This window comes from Telmatherina bonti, assembly GCF_933228915.1.
Source record: "Telmatherina bonti genome assembly, chromosome: 13".
In the NCBI taxonomy this organism is placed as follows: Eukaryota; Metazoa; Chordata; class Actinopteri; order Atheriniformes; family Telmatherinidae; genus Telmatherina; species Telmatherina bonti.
The window spans coordinates 32,134,833-32,153,149 of record NC_136611.1 but is presented as its reverse complement, the minus strand read 5'-3'; the positions used below and the strand labels follow the sequence as shown (position 1 = coordinate 32,153,149).

The window sequence follows — 18,317 nt, the reverse complement described above, 5'->3', positions numbered from 1 at the left end:
TTGTCAGCCTGGAAAGTGGTTTTGATGTGTAGTACGGATTTGTGTATCTTTGTGAGCCCAGTAGGGGTGTTTTGTAACCTGTCCTAAATATCAGGGGTTTTGTTGTGAATAGTTTGTCACTCTTTTTGTTGTTCAGGGTGTGACGTGAAGCCTGTTACAATTTTGTGTTGGTTCTTCATCCCTGCCTGGTTGTCATGGGCAACAACATTCATGCCCACAAATAAACATCTTTTTATTTTAAAAAGAACTTATTTGTGGGTTTAATGCTTACAAACCTCTCCCCCTTTCCACTGGCGAGCTGGGGGGTTTCTAACGATATGTTACTGCTATGACTCGTACAATTCAGCTGTTCAAGGTCCTAATATTCAGTTTAAATCAAATACAAAGGTTACATCCCAGCCATGTTACAGCACACACATTTCAGCACATATTTCTCCAAATAACCGCAGAGAAAGTTTTTTATGTCCCCACAAAAGACACTCATAGTGACGGATGTGGCTTTCATGGCAGAAATTGTGCTAGAAAGAGGCCAGTGGGTGAAAATAGCCCTTACACACAGACCATGCGTGTGAATATGAAACACACAAGGCTTTAACGATACGAAAAGTGCTAATGACAAATCATTAGTACATTCAGCCTGCCTGAGTTACAAAACAGAATTTAAATTGCAATTCAAAAGTCAGTGTAAGGCCAGCAATTGATTTTACTAAAATGCATATAGATGAGGATGTGTTATGTGGGTCAGTGGGTGTATCGCATCCAAAAGAGCGTTGCCTCAGTAACAGCGCGCAGACAAGTTAATCATATTTTATAAAAGATTAAAAAAAAATGCTGTTCAACTTTAATATCAACTAATTAAATACTTAGATTATAATCTTTAGGATCTATTAAAATATGACTCAGTGAAGTGTGTTTTAAAAGAAAGAAAAAAGAAAGAAAAAGTGCCTGGATTTTAAATTAAAAAAAAAAAAAACATGCTAGAAGAGCTGCAGTTTTGCAATTGTTTGCTGACTGGTAGCAGATGGGAACAACAGCTGGTCCCGGGCGACAAGCGGATCAACAGAGGACTCAGCATGTCCGCTGACGTTACTTATGTAAAAATCAATAGTCCAGACCTCCGGGTGTCCTGGATTCATCTTCCTGACAACCTCCATTTGTGACAGATCTGGGTGCCTGAACAGCAGAGGTGCTTTAATTTACAGTTTCAGTGCATAAAACAAGCTCTGTCTGAAGCTGGCAGTTCTTTTATCTCTGCTGCAGTGTGAGTCATTGCTCAAGAACAACACACTCAACCCTTCATTGATAAACTCATTATTTCACCCTCAAGTAAACAATGTGTATGCATCGGTAACAAAACAAGACGGGAGAATAAAGAAAGTGAATGAGGCAATATGAGACTCTTTCATGCTGATAATGACATGACGTTTGTCTTTTTTCTGTTTGTTCTGTTTTCCCATACCTGCTCTTTTTATGTGTCAGGTGAAGGGAAGGGTCCACAGAGTCCCAGTAGTTTGCTGGATGTCAGTGCGATTGATGATGGTGCCACCCATTCTTGAGGATGGGACGCTGCTGCCTCTGTTCTGAGCCATTGGCCACAGATGGCATCCTTAATGGCTGTGTCTGTCACTGACATGTAGCAGGGACAGTAAAGGCTGCAGCCTGAACGCTACATCATCTGACTGGAGTCTTTCAAAGACAATATGGAAGTAGAGCATGATGTTAAAGTCGCCATTTCACTAAAAAGTCTTCAGAAAAAGTTTGGAAAATGTTTGTCTTTTTTATGCTATTGACTTGACAAGCCAGCCTGTGGTTCCACAGTTTTTACCAGGTTAGAACTCACAGATGTGATAATGTGATATATACCCATATCATTACATTGAAAGGAAAAATAAACAGAACGGTGAAAGCAGGACTTAAATAAATGATAAGAAGAAAAATGGACACTGAAACTTGGTCCTTCTTTCTAAAGTAAGAACTCGTTATAAGTAAGCATACTGTGAGCTTCACATGATATAAATGCAGCATTTTGTACACACAGGGAATTATTTGCGGACACCCTACAGTCTGGTTCCATCAGCGTATCAGGGTGAACATTGTCACGGTGTAGCGACCGAATTAGGAATTGGGATATTGTAGAATAAATTCTCATCTCTGTTTATAATATCACGCATGCGGACTGTGAAGCAAGTGGCCTCCTGCTGTGTTCAAACACATCCAGATTCCTTTTATTGGTGCATCTGATAAATATAAACCTCCTGATAAGTCTGAAGGTTTTGTATCATCAGGGTTCAGGTGATAACCTCCACCTCCTCATACCAAGATAGTAAATATTAGAAAAAGTAGTCATTTTATGATTAAACACAACTTTCGGCGGATGGATCTGGGAATTGGAGGTGACTTGGATACAGATTTGATGTTCATGAATGAATTGATTCTTTTGAACGACTCTTTATGTACGATGAGAACCAAATTACATTTGTTATGTTTATTTCTATATCATTTTTAGAAGCTGCCTTCATGTGACGTGTGTGTGTGTGTGTGTCATTATGGGCGTCTGATGTCTGACATGCTCCAGTCCTGTGAATGCATCTACGGGCAGACAGTATTGATCCGAAACAAATACTGTGAGTTTTATCTAAAATTTGCACCAATATCGCCCATTTTTAATGTGTTTTTTTATTGATATTTTTCCCGTTTTTCAGCATGTTTCCTGTTTATTTTTTTTATATTGTATTGCATATTTTAAATAATTACACATTTTCTACTATATACTTATATATTATCAGGGGTTTCCATTACTAAAATGTCCTTGTTTGGAAATTTTTGGAATTTTGCACCACAAATTTTTTTGATGAGAGAAAATCTAAAACAGCGATCTCACTGTCGAAGGGCCAGGACATGGGGCCATCATACAATGGAAACACAAGCCAAATGAAATTATTGCCAATATTTCACAGTAATTACAACCTAAAAGTACATATAGTTTGAATTATTGTAATCCAAATTTGCCATGGAATTACACAGAAACATGCAATGGAACATTTTGCAACCCGGATTGTGGTTATTAAATAGAAACTACTGATGTTGTTTCCATCCTATTGTTCCTTAGTGATGTCTGCTTTAGTGTCATATTACTATGAAAAAAAAAAAAAGGAAAAACTCAATGAAGTGTCTGATTATAATTAGAAAATAATGACATTATACCACCTTAATTACTCCTTCATTTAAGTATGTATAGCTATTTCCGGGCAGCTTCCAAGTAATTACCACAATAATAATATATTATGACCAAATAGTTTCACTTTCTCATTAAATTTGTTGCCTTCCTATTGGTGTAGGTTACAGGCAATACAATACTTCACTTTTAATCTGTTGATACCATTAGGTACCCAGTTTTATAACTGGATATTACCTGGCTATTATTACTGGTAAATATGGTGCATTAACATGTATTACAGTTATTTAATCTGCAATACCATGAAATTACCACACAATTACTTTATAATTACTGAGCCGTAATGTAAAATGCAACCTTTTTTTAAGAAGTAAAATCTGAATAAATTGCTATGAGCCAGGGATATCCAGCTCCAGTCCTTGAGGGTCACGATCCTGCATGTTTAAACATATCCCTGCTTCAAAACACTTAAATTAAGTCATTGTGTAGAACTTCATAGGTTTTAGGACCAGTTCAGTTTGAGTCAGTATCTTAAACTAAGGAACCAGTGAAAACCTGCAGGACAGTGGCCTTTCAGGGTCCACTTTGGACACACCCGCTATAATCTCTTATAGTATTTTAATGAAAACGTCACAACGACTTTGTCTAAACATACAAACATTTCAGTCACTTTAATATCAAATTTGTAAGCAGGACTAAAGAACAAGTTTGCTTTTGAGAACAGTTGGGGAATGATGCCCGATACATCCATATCCATTCAGGGATGAAGGAAAAAGCCTGAAATGAAGAAATACAAGAGCTTGGATGCAGCAGGAGCTACATGAGTCCATGTACAGGTCAGTTTATTTTGACTCTCTGTAAAACTCCCTAATTAACTTCATTGATAATTTACAATAAAGTTGTTGAGTTTCAGTAATATGTTTTCCCATGTCTGGCTTTAAAGATGAACTTATAGACGCAGAGGACATCTTTCACACACTGTCCTCCCTCTGGTGTTGCCAACATCTGTCTTCCCAACAATACCACCATGCCAGGGGCAGCGGCCAAGATGAGGGGTAAATCTCAAGCAAGTCACAGTGACTCATTTTAATACTCTCCTCGCTACGTGAAACAGAGTGAAGCCCAAAGACACAACGCCCGGAGAGTAAATACTGAGAGTAAATGTTAGTCAGTGTCAAGTAGCAAAGGGCTGGCCAGAGAGTTTTCCAGGGAGGATAAGGCTGAAAACTAACTCTGTTTCGACAGGGAAATGGATTCAGCAAAAGGTTAACAGATAAACATTTATTACTGCAATCTGTTGATATGACCTAAGTTCAGGAAAAATAACTGTAGAGGTATAATTATGTCTTCCGTTCCCATCGGGTCACATTCAAGTACATTCCTGGAAGACAGCCTGAAGCTACGGTTGTTATGTTGTACAGCAAATCATTTCACAGACATTAAATCAATACTCAATAACAGTTATATTCCTCAGACTCTCATCAGGAGTATTGAAGCAATGGCCGATAGCTCTACTACTCAGAGCTGAAAACCCTTTTCCCATCCTATATTGTTTTTCACATTGATGAGGTTTCATTAGTGGAGTGTGTGTATGTATATATATATATATATATATATATATATATATATATATATATATATATATATATATATATACACTACTCACAAAAAGTTAGGGATATTTGGCTTTCAGGTGAAATTTATGGAAAATGCAGTATGTTCATGCTACAGTGATATAATATCATAAAAGTCAGACATTTAAGTAGAAGGATGCACTACTGATTTCCTCATCTCAAAAAATTTATTCAACACAAAAGGTAACAACAATGGTAGTTACACCACAACAAAAAATTTGAACGTCTCAATATCTGGTCATGTGCCCTTGAGCATCAATTACAGCTTGACAACGACGTCTCATGCTGTTCACAAGGCAACTTATTGCCTGCTGAGGCATGGCATCCCACTCTTCTTGAAGGGCAGCCCTCAGGTCATTGAGGTTCTGGGGTGCAGGGTTTCGAGCCTCTACACGACGGCTCAGCTGATCCCACAGGTTTTCAATGGGATTCAGGTCTGGAGAGAGTGCAGGCCATTCCATTTGAGGTACACCAGTCTCCAACAGCCGTTCCCTGATGATGCGGCCTCGATGAGCAGGAGCATTGTCGTCCATGAAGATGAAATTAGGCCTGTGCTGTTCATGTAGGGGCACAATCACTGGATTAATGATGTTATTCAGGTAGTATGGGCTTGTCACTGTACCATTCACAAAGTGTAGGGCAGTTCTGTACCAAGTGGACACCCCTGCCCACACTGTAACACCGCCACCACCAAAAGCTCGCCTGGTGACAACAGTGGCTGATGCATAGCGCTCTCCCTCACGTCTCCAACATCGTTGCCGGCCATCATTTCTGCTCAGTGTGAATCGACTTTCATCAGAGAACAGCACTGAGGCCCACTGGTTCCTCGTCCAGCGTAAATGCTCCCTGGCCCATGCAAGACAATGAAGCCTGTGCCTGGTGGTGTGGTCAGGTACCCGTGCAGGTCGTCTAGCACGCAGACCACGCTGATGGAAACGGTTTGGAATGGTCTGACGTGACACTTGGGTGCCTCTCACCTCTCTTAAACGTGCCTGGAGTTGAGTGGAATTCATCATCCGGTTTCTCAGGGCAGTGTTCACAATGTAGCGGTCATCAGCACGGGATGTGGCCAAAGGACGTCCACTTCTAGGCCTTTCTGTGACTCTTCCAGTCTCTCGATATCTCTGTTGCAACCTGCTGATGACACTCTGTGACACTCCAAGCTCAGTGGCCACTTCTGTCTGAGAACGTCCTGTTTGAAGCATCGCAACGGCAAGGGACTGTTGTTCCATTGTTAGGTGTCGTCTTGGTCTCATGATGTCAAAATGTGAACAGCATGATGAGGACAACTGTTTAAACACCAGCTCTAATTGAACCAGGACATTTATTGGTCAATTGACGGATCACACACCTGCCGTGATTTTTGCCGTTAAGCTCCTTGTTAGAGAACAGCAACTTGTGCAAAATTTATTGAAACATCTAACAGTTGGACATGTGCATTTAAAAGCTTAGAGAAGATCACATTAAGTTCACCTGTACATGTTTGAATGCATTTTAGGCTTGTTGTGAAATTTCACCCAAAAGCTGAATATCCCTAACTTTTTGTGAATAGTGTATGTATATAAATGTATATGTATATAGATCTGCGTTATCCCTCCCCACACCAGTTCTGGTCAGAAAATTAGTGCTTCTCCTGTTTGTAATCAAACATAGTCAATATGATGAGCAGCTGTGGCTCAAGGTGAAGATCAGAGGTTTCATTCACTAGTTTTATACACACACACACACACACACACACACACACACACACACACAAGTGGGCTTGAAAAAGCCGTAAAGCACTAAAACTGAAAGAGTTGGAAACTATAAGAACAGAACTGAATATAAAATGACCCAGATGTTGCGGCTGTGAACTGAAAGCGAATTGTAGACATGAAACGTGAGACCGAGAGACTTCCTTTATGCATGTTTGTATTTAACACATCTATCTTCTCAGAAACATTCAAAGTAAAGTTTTCATGGCACATGTACCAGTGAGCCACGACTATCCCAGTAAAGACCGGAAATAAAGTCAGCTTAGACTTCACACCCTGCTCTGCTTTCAGCTGGAGTATGGTGGCGGGAATGTCTTCCTCACCTTTCCTCATATTTAGTGTGAATATCTCAAACCACCTGTTTAAGAAAAAAAGACAGAAAATAACTGAAATTGTGTATATTTTACACACCAGGTAGCAGCAGAGGAGTAAATAATTTGCTATTTTCTTTTCTTCAGACATGCAGACAGCCGTTCACTGCCAGACCGGCTCTGGTTGTGCTTCTGTTGTTGGAAATGATGACATTGGTGATTGGATGTTGGGTGAGCAGTTGACAAAGAGTGTTTACTGCTGCTGACTTTAATCAGCAACAAATTAGTGGCAATTAATTGTATGCAGCTTTGCACTTTTTCTCTTATAGCTGAGAAACCGCGTAGCATGCTTTGGAAGTGCTTTAGTTTGCTCATTTTGTTGATCAGTAATTCAATTAAAACAATAATACTTAAAGGGGTCCTATGGTATTTGGAGTTTTCTGAGCTTTCTACAGTGTTACAGTGTTGAATCCTCATCAGACATGTGAACGGTTCTGTTTTTTGTCACCTAAACGCATATTTGAGTTTAAGTTTGAGTTCCAGCACTCTCTCCGTACGGTTTCCATGGCGACGAAAAACGCGTTGTTTGAGAGTTTTTTCTTCTTGGAAATCCTTGTGACGTCCCAGGGGATAAGGTTCGGTGATTGGTTACCTTCTACTGGTTAACAAGGGCATGTACAAATACATCAGGTGGGTGGAAAACGTGGGATAAAGTTATTTCCAACGATGGCTGGTGAGTTTACCAAAGAGAGACATCCTGCTGCATTTGTTGCTGTGGGTTGCTGTTTTCCACTTCGTTTTCAGGCTCTGATTCAGGTTCCAACATGTAGGGCTGTATGCTATGTGTTGACATTGTATTTTTTTATTTTTACTGAGTTCATATTAGCCTAATCCTTCTGTTTATGAGATGTTACAATGACGGTGAAAGCAGCTGCGGTGCGCTCCCGATGTAGTGCAGTGGCGGGAGGCGGGGCTTAATGCGGAAGAGTCTCAATCCACTCGTTTTGCTGATCTGACAGCCTACGGAGAGGGTTGGTCTGAAGTAAATAAAGCTATTTGTGACAATAACTCGATCAATCCCAGCCCTTCTGGTCTCAGAAATAAAAATAAATTAGCCTAAAATGCACAGAATTGTTCCACTTTAAGGTCACCTTTTCCGTTTTCCAGTCATACAAAGTAAAATCTCACAAACTTAAGAAACTTGTTTTCTTTTATTTTAGATTCTTGTTTCACATTATTATGATAAGTTACTTTTTGTTAACTTTGGTATTTGTCATGTGACTGCTCTCTACTTACTGGTTATCAACCAGCTATCTGGGACAGACCAGTCCAATATCAAACATTCCCACTGCAGGTCCTCCCTCCAAAGCAAAAACAGTTTAATGTTCATTCATTACTTTTAGGGAAAGGGAACTTGAACTTATCAAGTGTTTCTTCTAATTTATGTGAAAATGACCATGTGGGATGGACTCCAGCTTCCCCATGACCCTTAATCAGACTAAGCACTTCTGACAGTGAATGAATGAATGAATGAATGATGTTTCTTCCACAAACTCTATACTTGCAGCAAACTATGATCTATGAAGTTTGTATGTGCTCCAATTTGCAATCATTCGAGGTAATTTTACTCCACCGTTCAAGTCGTTCATATAATACTATCAAACTTTTATGAACAAGTCCTGCTAGTTTTCCAGCTTCCAGCTGGAAAAGAGTCATTTTGGTTGGGATGCCGTTCCCAGCTATGACTTCCACTTCTTTAAAGGAATTAAGCCTAATCTCACTTAAGATTCTCTTCAACTTGCTTCCATCTGCTGCATTGGTAGAGCGAAGCAGAGATGCGATAAACCGACCAATGGGAAATACTCTATGTATCGACCGTGGCTGTTCAGTCAGTTATTACCTCTTCCACTCTGCTCCAGAATGAAATGTCTCTGCACATATTTATAGCATTTAATTCCCAAATAAGCTCCACAGTCTCCACAAGATAACAGCTCAGGTTTTGATTCATACCGATAAGCCAAAGCACAAGTGGATAATGTTAATTATCTCATTAAAGAAGACAAGAATCACATTCAGTCATCCAATGCAGCCACAAAATGCTTTCAACACGACCATTTCGGGGGCCATTTACGTCCTAACAGCTGGCCAAAAATCCAGAGCTTTTCTTTTTTCATTAGAGTCTGAATGTACTATTTCATTTTAATCACGCTCTTTACCTTGGGGTGCTTCACGTCTGCTGCTGTTGTAATCTTCACACAGCTGCTAACCTTGAGTCCACTAACAAATTAGCAGTCGTAAAAATAATAAGCAAAATTCACAGGAGGGAAAGGCTACGAAGTAAACACAGCAAACATTTTTAGTTTGCGGTTCTGCATTCCAGCACCTCAGCTCACAGTGAGAAGTGTGCATGTGGAGGTCAGCCTGAAGCTTTGTTTGTGTACAGCGTACTGTTGGCACTCTAGCTGACCAACTCATTTATATTCACTCCACAGCTCTGTCTTTTCTTTAGACCTTACCACTACTTTTTGTTTTATTTGTTGGAAGCTTCCTCTTGACCAATAAATGGGTACTTTTAGAGGAAACCAGGGCTTCTCACTTTGGTCCTATGAGGACAGCAGTCCTGCTATTTTTTTAATGTCTTCCTGCTCCAACACACTTGAGTTAAATGCATCAATCAGCCTTTCAAGTTCTGCAAAATAACGTATTAAATGGATTCAAGTGTGTTGGAGGAGGGAGAACCTGCAGGGTTGGAGCCCTCATAGGTAGCCCTGATGGAAACATTTGCATTCTGAATTTATCCAGCATTGGTTTTGCCTCTGCTTATGTTTTAGTGAACCCTCTGGTGGAAGAAACTGAACAGATGAATTCCTTTCACTGCTGCAGCATAATAGCAAAATTCATGCCTGAAGGTGAAGATGAAGAGAACTCTGCAGCAACTTTAGCCCAAATACACAAACCGCAGCCCCGATTCTTTTTTATCTTATAAAGGCAAAAGGAAATGAATCGTCCTTATTTCAGTAGAAATGAAAAACTCTTTAGCCCTTCTGCAGGATGGTCACTTTCATGCTGCATTCACTGCCTGACTTCTACCTATGAGCTGTCATCTTTCTTTTACTCTTCTTTCTCTGCGTCAATCCTTCTTTATCTTGTTATATCTGCTTTGGGGGCTTCAAATATTTATGTTCCTAGGCAGGGATTTAAATAAAATAGAATTTTTTATGTATTCTAATTGCAGTGGTGTTGAATTAATTGTTGCTCATGAAGGGTAAATTTTACCATGACTTTGCATCTTTCTCCTGTGAACTAAAACAACATTTTACCAAAAGTAGGACTAAAATAAAGCTTGTTTTTACAAGTTTAAATGCAGCTCCAGTTTTGACCATCAAAAAAATCGACCTTAGAGTCAAAAGCTGTGTTTCGGAGCATGTGAATACATTACAAACATTCCAAGTGGCGCAAAAGTCATCAAATATGGATGTAACAACACCACTTTTTTTTTTTTTTTCTTTTTAAACGACTACAAGTACTTACATTTGAGTACATGCTGATACAGACTACTGATATAAAAGAAGCTGTAACGCAGAACGACTACATTATCAACAGAGTATCTAAATAATTATCTTAACACAAAGTGATGTGTTAGCCTGCCCTGCGCCAGCATCTTATTTTTAAGAGCTCCAACCTCTTAAACATTGATTGTTATTTTTCCTCTTAAACTAAAGAGATCTGATATTTTATTGCAGTATCAGGACCAGACTGCAGATGGGATCAGTCCCACAGTGCCATGCTGGTGGGGATTAGTCAGCTTTATAATGGTATACATTTCCATTCAGGTCTGAAGCTGTAAAAAAGAAGGAGATACTTTTCATCAGAGGACAAAAGCTGTGTACAAATTTTCACATAAAAATCCAAAGAAAACAAATGAATATCCTCATTTATCATGATCCGTTGAATAAAAGAGAAACCACAACAAAGGTTCACCCAATGATGTAATATCTTAAACCATCATTAGCAGTAACATCTTGGCATTATATAAGACTTTTAGATATTTTTTTTTACATCTTATCAGTGGGAGGACTGGGAGACAAAAAGTTCAATCTATGAAAAAAGGTAAGAGAAAAAGGTTTTCTTGTATTTTTCTGTTTGTATTGGATGGGAATAATTAGAATGAATGTTTATTAGCAAATGGAAATAAAACTTAATAATCACATAACAACAATGAAATGATCAAAATGTGAAACAGGAGTGTTAAAACAAACCTTATTTTGGCTTATGCATACCCAAACTAATTGGTGGAGATGGCTCAGGCAGGTTTATTTCCAAAATGTTATAAAGAAATTAATCTTAGTCATTGCAAATTAAATATGAGTATCAGCAGTGTGACTCCCTACAAACATTAAATCCATGTAGAGAATCAGTGAGGAAGGACACATGAAATACTTCCTGTACATGTCATTTGTTGATTAAATAAAACTTTGAGATCCAGCACCGGAATAGATTTTACAGCTACGATGCTTTGAAACATTCATCCTTCTTAGTTTTTGATAGAAAAATAAAACTAGAAAGGCAATTGGAGAGCGCAGACTTCCACCAAGCAGCTCATTTCCACTCATACTGGGATTTACAGCCTTTCTTCTAATCCTACATTCATTTTACATGGATACACTATGAGATGCACTGATAATGAATCTACGGTCTTGGCTACATTCTGATGTTTGTTGCACGTTTATATCTTGATTTCTTTTCTTGCAGTGATGAAAGTCCCGACATTTTCCTCCAGAATTTTGCAGAACTTCTGATCTAACTTTGAGATCTTGTAAAAGCTGTTGGGATTTTATGGCCAATCACCCAGAGCATTAACTGTGGAGTTATGTGCATATGTAGTGAATATGATGCTTCAAAGCATTCCTCGATCAGGATGGCGATCCGGATAACTCCGAAGATTTAGTGGAATCTAAGTTAGACCAAGACCCATTCCCAAAAAACAAACAAAAAAATCTATTGCTAACAAGCAAACAGTTGGATGAATTGGGCAAAAACAGCTTGGATGGATTGGAAGACAATTGTTCTGGGACAACGTGTAGAAGCAGTGTGTCTATCAGCTGCCTGCTCTTTTCTTCCAGATGTTTGAGCTCAACCAGGTTACACTGGTTGGTTTTTAATAAACATAATGATGCAATGCACTTTGGACTATATGACAGATCTTTCTTTATAACGTGGACTAAAATAAAATAATAATCGAGTAACAGACTGCAGTTAACTTGAAATAATGCATAACCCAACAGTTTATATTAGAGCTGATAAAGGTAACTGCAGATATCATTTTATTTATATAACCCTTTCATGCATAGTGGCCATACAGTGGACACCTATTTATGAGCTTTTTCTTGCATATTTATGAATGAGGATGTTATTTTTGTTAATAAACCACTTCAGTAAATGTAAGTGAGTCATCCAATATGTTTCCACTCACTGGAGAATAAATAAATACATGATATAATTGAACATAATGCAGTTACACAAGTTTTCCTTTGCAATAAATAGGATAAGAAAATTATAAAACAAAATTTTATAGAAGATTTATATAATATAATGATGATTTTATATTATTTATGAGTACTTTACAGAATACATTCAAATAAATCATAAATCAAGATAAATTCTAAATATCACTGATAATCAAATAAAGTATAATTGCATATGTCTGTAGAAGAAAAATACTGTTTAAAAAATGTTGCATTGTTTTTTACTAATGAATAATACAAATGATTCGGATGAGTAAATAATGAATACGACTAAATGACAATGTAGTCATAAGACTAAATCTAAGTTATATGTCAGACTTAAGTCAGATGATTTGTTGTTCATCTCAGGTTATGTTTATCTCTAAGAGCTGAAGAAGACCAGTTAAACTTTTATTATGCCCTGATGCATCAAAAACATTCAACGATTAGAGGCTGTAGTTTCTTTTTCACCCTCTAAATCTTTGCTCAGGTTCATCGTTTGTCCCTGAAATCTTTCTGTCGACCATTCATGTTTTACAGCAGAGATCCACAGTCGAAAATTAACACCAGTTTGTAATCTATCGGCACTGCAATGCTGCCCATTAAACCCAGTCCCACCAGGTACAGTTCTCCAAACAAAAACAAAAAAAACAGCCAGTTCAAAGTCACAATGACTTTGTTTACATTCCCACTTACATTCTGATATCACACTGATTAGGTCATTAATCATTGTTTTACAACCTGCTGGAAGTTTTTACAGCATTTATAACACCGTTAGTTTTACAGTGCATGCTTCCATCTCTTTAGCTGCCAGCTCCGTTCATTACAAGCAACTTTCTTTGTTTTGGATAAACAAGTTGATTATTTTCATCAGATAACGCTGCTTATTTCTGTCACAAGATCTGGCAACGGCAGCCACCTCCATGCAAAGGAGACCAAGATCTGGCAACGGCAGCCACCTCCATGCAAAAGGAGACCAAGATCTGGCAACGGCAGCCACCTCCATGCAAAAGGAGACCAAGATCTGGCAACGGCAGCCACCTCCATGCAAAGGAGACCGAGATCTGGCAACGGCAGCCACCTCCATGCAAAAGGAGACCAAGATCTGGCAACGGCAGCCACCTCCATGCAAAGGAGACCGAGATCTGGCAACGGCAGCCACCTCCATGCAAAGGAGACCAAGATCTGGCAACGGCAGCCACCTCCATGCAAAAGGAGACCAAGATCTGGCAACGGCAGCCACCTCCATGCAAAAGGAGACCAAGATCTGGCAACGGCAGCCACCTCCATGCAAAGGAGACCAAAATCTGGCAACGGCAGCCACCTCCATGCAAAAGGAGACCAAAATCTGGCAACGGCAGCCACCTCCATGCAAAAGGAGACCAAGATCTGGCAACGGCAGCCACCTCCATGCAAAGGAGACCAAGATCTGGCAACGGCAGCCACCTCCATGCAAAGGAGACCAAAATCTGGCAACGGCAGCCACCTCCATGCAAAGGAGACCAAGATCCGGCAACGGCAGCCACCTCCATGCAAAAGGAGACCAAGATCTGGCAACGGCAGCCACCTCCATGCAAAGGAGACCAAGATCTGGCAACGGCAGCCACCTCCATGCAAAGGAGACCAAAATCTGGCAACGGCAGCCACCTCCATGCAAAAGGAGACCAAAATCTGGCAACGGCAGCCACCTCCATGCAAAGGAGACCAAAATCTGGCAACGGCAGCCACCTCCATGCAAAAGGAGACCAAGATCTGGCAACGGCAGCCACCTCCATGCAAAGGAGACCAAAATCTGGCAACGGCAGCCACCTCCATGCAAAGGAGACCAAAATCTGGCAACGGCAGCCACCTCCATGCAAAAGGAGACCAAGATCTGGCAACGGCAGCCACCTCCATGCAAAAGGAGACGGCTGTGGGTAAAAACAGACGGCATGCGTTCGGCCACAGAGAGAAACCTGAGCAGTGCTTCTTGTTTTGAAACATATGGATTATATGAAGGCACAAACATGAGAGTGGACGGCACGTCGGTGTGACTTATTAATCGACCTATGCTCTGTGACACGTAAACAGGAATATGAATGGAATATCCTCGCTGAAACTCATGTAAACACCATAATCGGAAAGGGGTCTTGTTTAGATTAAAGTGGACAGTCAGAATATTGCTGTGCAGAGAATGCATAGCCCCAGAGAAGAGACTGTTAGCTGATTTAAAACAGAGACAGACAGAAACTGCTTTGTTAGAACAACAATAGCCATACTAAATGGAATTTATTCCTCTAGCCGTTGGGCATGCGGCTGTATGGATCTGGCCTTTGGACTGCTGTAGTGTATCCTGCTGCACATCCTGACCCTTACATTACTTCCATACACTGTGTGTGTTACTGCAGGGGACCTTGTTCTTAGACATCATTTACAAACTGGAAAATTACAAATCTGACTCTGGCAATGTTATTTAGAAAGTTTCCAGTGGTTTAATATAAAATCACTGGTAGTAATGGGATGAAAAAACAAACTTACAGCTAAGTTTTCATCTAAAATAAACTGTGAGGGATTCAGTTCCACTTCACACATACATGCAGCCCCCTGAACACTCCCATTTACAGCATTGAGCTTCTCATTCTGATTGTTTTCCTTCTGAATTACAAATCCACTTTGAACACATGTTCATCATGTGCATCATTTATACCCACAATGCATTTTTAACATGGGCTATACCTTTGGTTATGATGGCAGGCTGCTCTCCCAGTAGCAGTTTTAGCCTCTTGGCGTGGATTTTACCCTGGTAGTGTGACTGTGCCACCACTGCTGAGGTGAAGGACATGTTACACAACGTGCAGCACTTATTCTTGTCCACGTCGCCTTCATCGCTGCCCTAAAAAGACAGAAAAATATGTGTCATGAATGATGCATCAGTCTTCTGAAGCATCGATTTATCGTTGCAAGCTTTTAAAAAGAGGACTCAAACACACCATATGTATTACAGAGCAACGATTCTAGCAAGACATCAAATGCATCGTTTATCTCCTCCACTCACAGGAGGGGAGCCTGAAGTATTTAGATCACGGCGGGATGCAAATGGAGCTGAGACTTGGGTTTTAAGCGGGGATAGGGCTCATTCGGCTGATAGTGGGCTGCTACTAGATAGTCCATCTGTGTGCGCTGCACCCAAACTCCATTATCCTCAGAGGACACAGAGCAGGCTCACTTGCACTGAGAGATAGATGTCTCTGCTTTTACTCAGAAGTGAGAGGCAGGAGGCAGGCTTCCAGGCTGTCTGGGTCAAAGAAAGGCTGGAACTACGAGCGGAGGAAGAGGAGAGGAGGGTGAACTTTGTGACCTCATTCGGATGTGATTTCCTCCATCCACTTCGGCATCGACCGCATGCAGTACAGAGCGAACGTGTCAGTTGATTTGTCTCAGCTTGAGACGAAGTGAGATAGTATAACGAGACTATTCACCTTCATGATAAATGGACTTCTTATATAAAAATACACTTCAGCTGGACGCCGCGAAAATTTCATTTTCATGTAGAAGTGTTTCTGTTACAGCTGTACGACATGCTAAATTCCCAATATCAGCTAACGAAGGCTAGCTAATTTATTCTTTTTTAAGAAGAAATCTTAATTTGGTCAAATATTCTCATTTTACATTTGCTTTCACTCTGTTTACTGTATTTCATGCTGCAGCAGAACTCGGTATTAAATTGGTTTATCGAATAGTTATAAATGCAATGCTGTGTGCAGCAACAGTAGCACGACTTTACAGGCAAAACTGCATCATTTGACCAGTCTGATCCGGATTTTTAAGGATTTTCTTATTGGAAATTTTTGTAGCAAAAGGTACACAAGTAATTTTTCATGCATCATGTGTGGGCGACAAAGTATTGCTGCTACAAAGGTCGGCTGACCTTTAGTCAGCCAAACAAAGGTCAAAGTTCAACAAGAAAAAAAAATCAGTATTTTTCACATAATTTGATTCTTTCCAACAATTTGTAACTCCTGACATCCGTGATCAGTCAATCTGGTGCCTGCATCAGCGAGAGCGGTCAATTTTAAAGAATGTTTTGTTTCTAATGTTTTTTGACCTCCTGACCACAAGGTTTGGTTGCATAAACCCAAACAAGACAGGAAAAAATTTCACCATCAATATGTTACGAAGACATTTGTTGCAAAGAGAATCTCATCCATTTCTAAACAAAACCTTTTATTAAAAGTTACTTAGCAGTGTTTATTTCTAACCCCCTAAAAAAGTGCATAAAACCAACCAGGAGGAGAATAAACTGTTTCAGAAAAGTGTTCATGTGTAAAACTCTGGTTTACTAGAAAGTGAAATAAAATAAACTCATATTTTGGCCCCAACACGGTCCCTTTTGGTCAGAAGGGCCACATATTCCATCCAACCCCTCTTCCTCTTTTTGAAGATCACCTGGCTTGTTACTGGGAATACTTCATTGCCCTTCACAGCAATGATGAAACACTTGAGTTATATTGGAGGAAATAATAAAGATCCAACATGGTTGCTTTATTCTATGATCCACAACACCTCCTGGAACATGTTTGGCTCTAGTTTGTGGATCCTATCAGAGGACAACCCTCATCTCTGGAACATGAGGGACACCGTCCAGCAGGTTTAACTGGTTATCTGCCTGCACTCACCTGGTTCAAGTTAATACCTCATTAGCAGGCTTGTGCAGAACCTGAAAACAAGGTGTTGAGGAGATCTAGATACTGTAAGAAGCATGGAAACAACTAAACCCTGCAGGGAAGTGGCTCTCCAGGCCCGGAGGTGAAGTACCCTGACTTAACACATAAAGTCATGCAGAAAGGAGGACTTGCTGAGACTGAAATATTGCTCTGCTGCTTGACTCTCTGGTGACAATAACTAATGGGCATTCATTTTCATCATCCATGGTTCCCAGTGCACACATCCTCCACCGACTTCTGCAAGATGATTTGTCATCTACCATCTGCACGGCTCGTGTTTGTTTAAACAAAATTATTCTAACAAAGTGAAGAACTATTCAAGCCCAGAGGATGGTTGTGCCTCCAAAGACCTCCATTAGCCAAATTAATATCGATGTTATCTTTAGTTTCTCTTCTCTTTCACAGCAGAGAAATACTTTGTGGAGAACAGACAATAGCTGATGTACTTAGCTTGAATTAAATGTTTCTTCTTGTACATTCAAATCTAATCAAAGCTCATTTGTCTCATTTACTAACATCAGCTGTAAAAATAAATATATTATTGCTGTCAAAAGGAATTTCGTCGTAGGTAAGCAAATTACAAATGCGAACTTATGATATGAGCCATCTTTACAATGCATATATTCATCAGGAGCGCTGGATGAGAGCCAGGACCCATCAGATGCCAGTTGGCTCTGACTCTGCTCAGAGCCTTTAAACACTACATTGTTTCCTTGTTGCTCTCAAAGGATCCAATAGGTGGTTTCAGCAGTACTCACTTACTCTCAGCAGCACTCAATCTCTTTCCATTAGCCGGCAGAAGGGCTCTTGTATTCTCTGCATCAGTGTCTGCACAGAGAGCATTTATACCGTAAAGCACCTGGCTGGCTATCACTCAGGACTCACCTATAGAAGCTCATCGCCTGGGTTAATATCTGCACCGTTCACATGCCTTCTCCAAGTACTTTATTTATGATTAAATCATTTCAGGATTCAAGATGGTTAACCATAGAAAATTGCATCAGATTCATACGTTACATCAGATATGCTTCACGCATTCATTTTCCTATTCTCAATGTAAGGCACCTTTATTCTTTACCCAAAAACATTAAAAGCATTGCAGATGGTGTGAAGAAGCACAAAATACAACAACAAATAGCAAAAGTCACAATAAAATCATAAATCTTTTTAAAACAATTTAAAGCAAGATCCGTTATTTAGGAAAAAAAAACTTTATATTTTGCTGAAATGTGAGTT

The 18,317-nt window shown here is 39.8% G+C and overlaps 1 protein-coding gene across 1 annotated transcript in view; it reads right to left on the bottom strand.

Annotated features, from left to right (window-relative positions):
- zmat4a (zinc finger, matrin-type 4a) overlaps positions 1-18,317 on the bottom strand; it is a 187,788-nt gene that overhangs the window by 57,593 nt on the left and 111,878 nt on the right. The window contains 1 exon segment of the mRNA XM_079252005.1: positions 15,094-15,250. Coding sequence (XP_079108131.1) covers positions 15,094-15,250 — 157 coding nt within the window.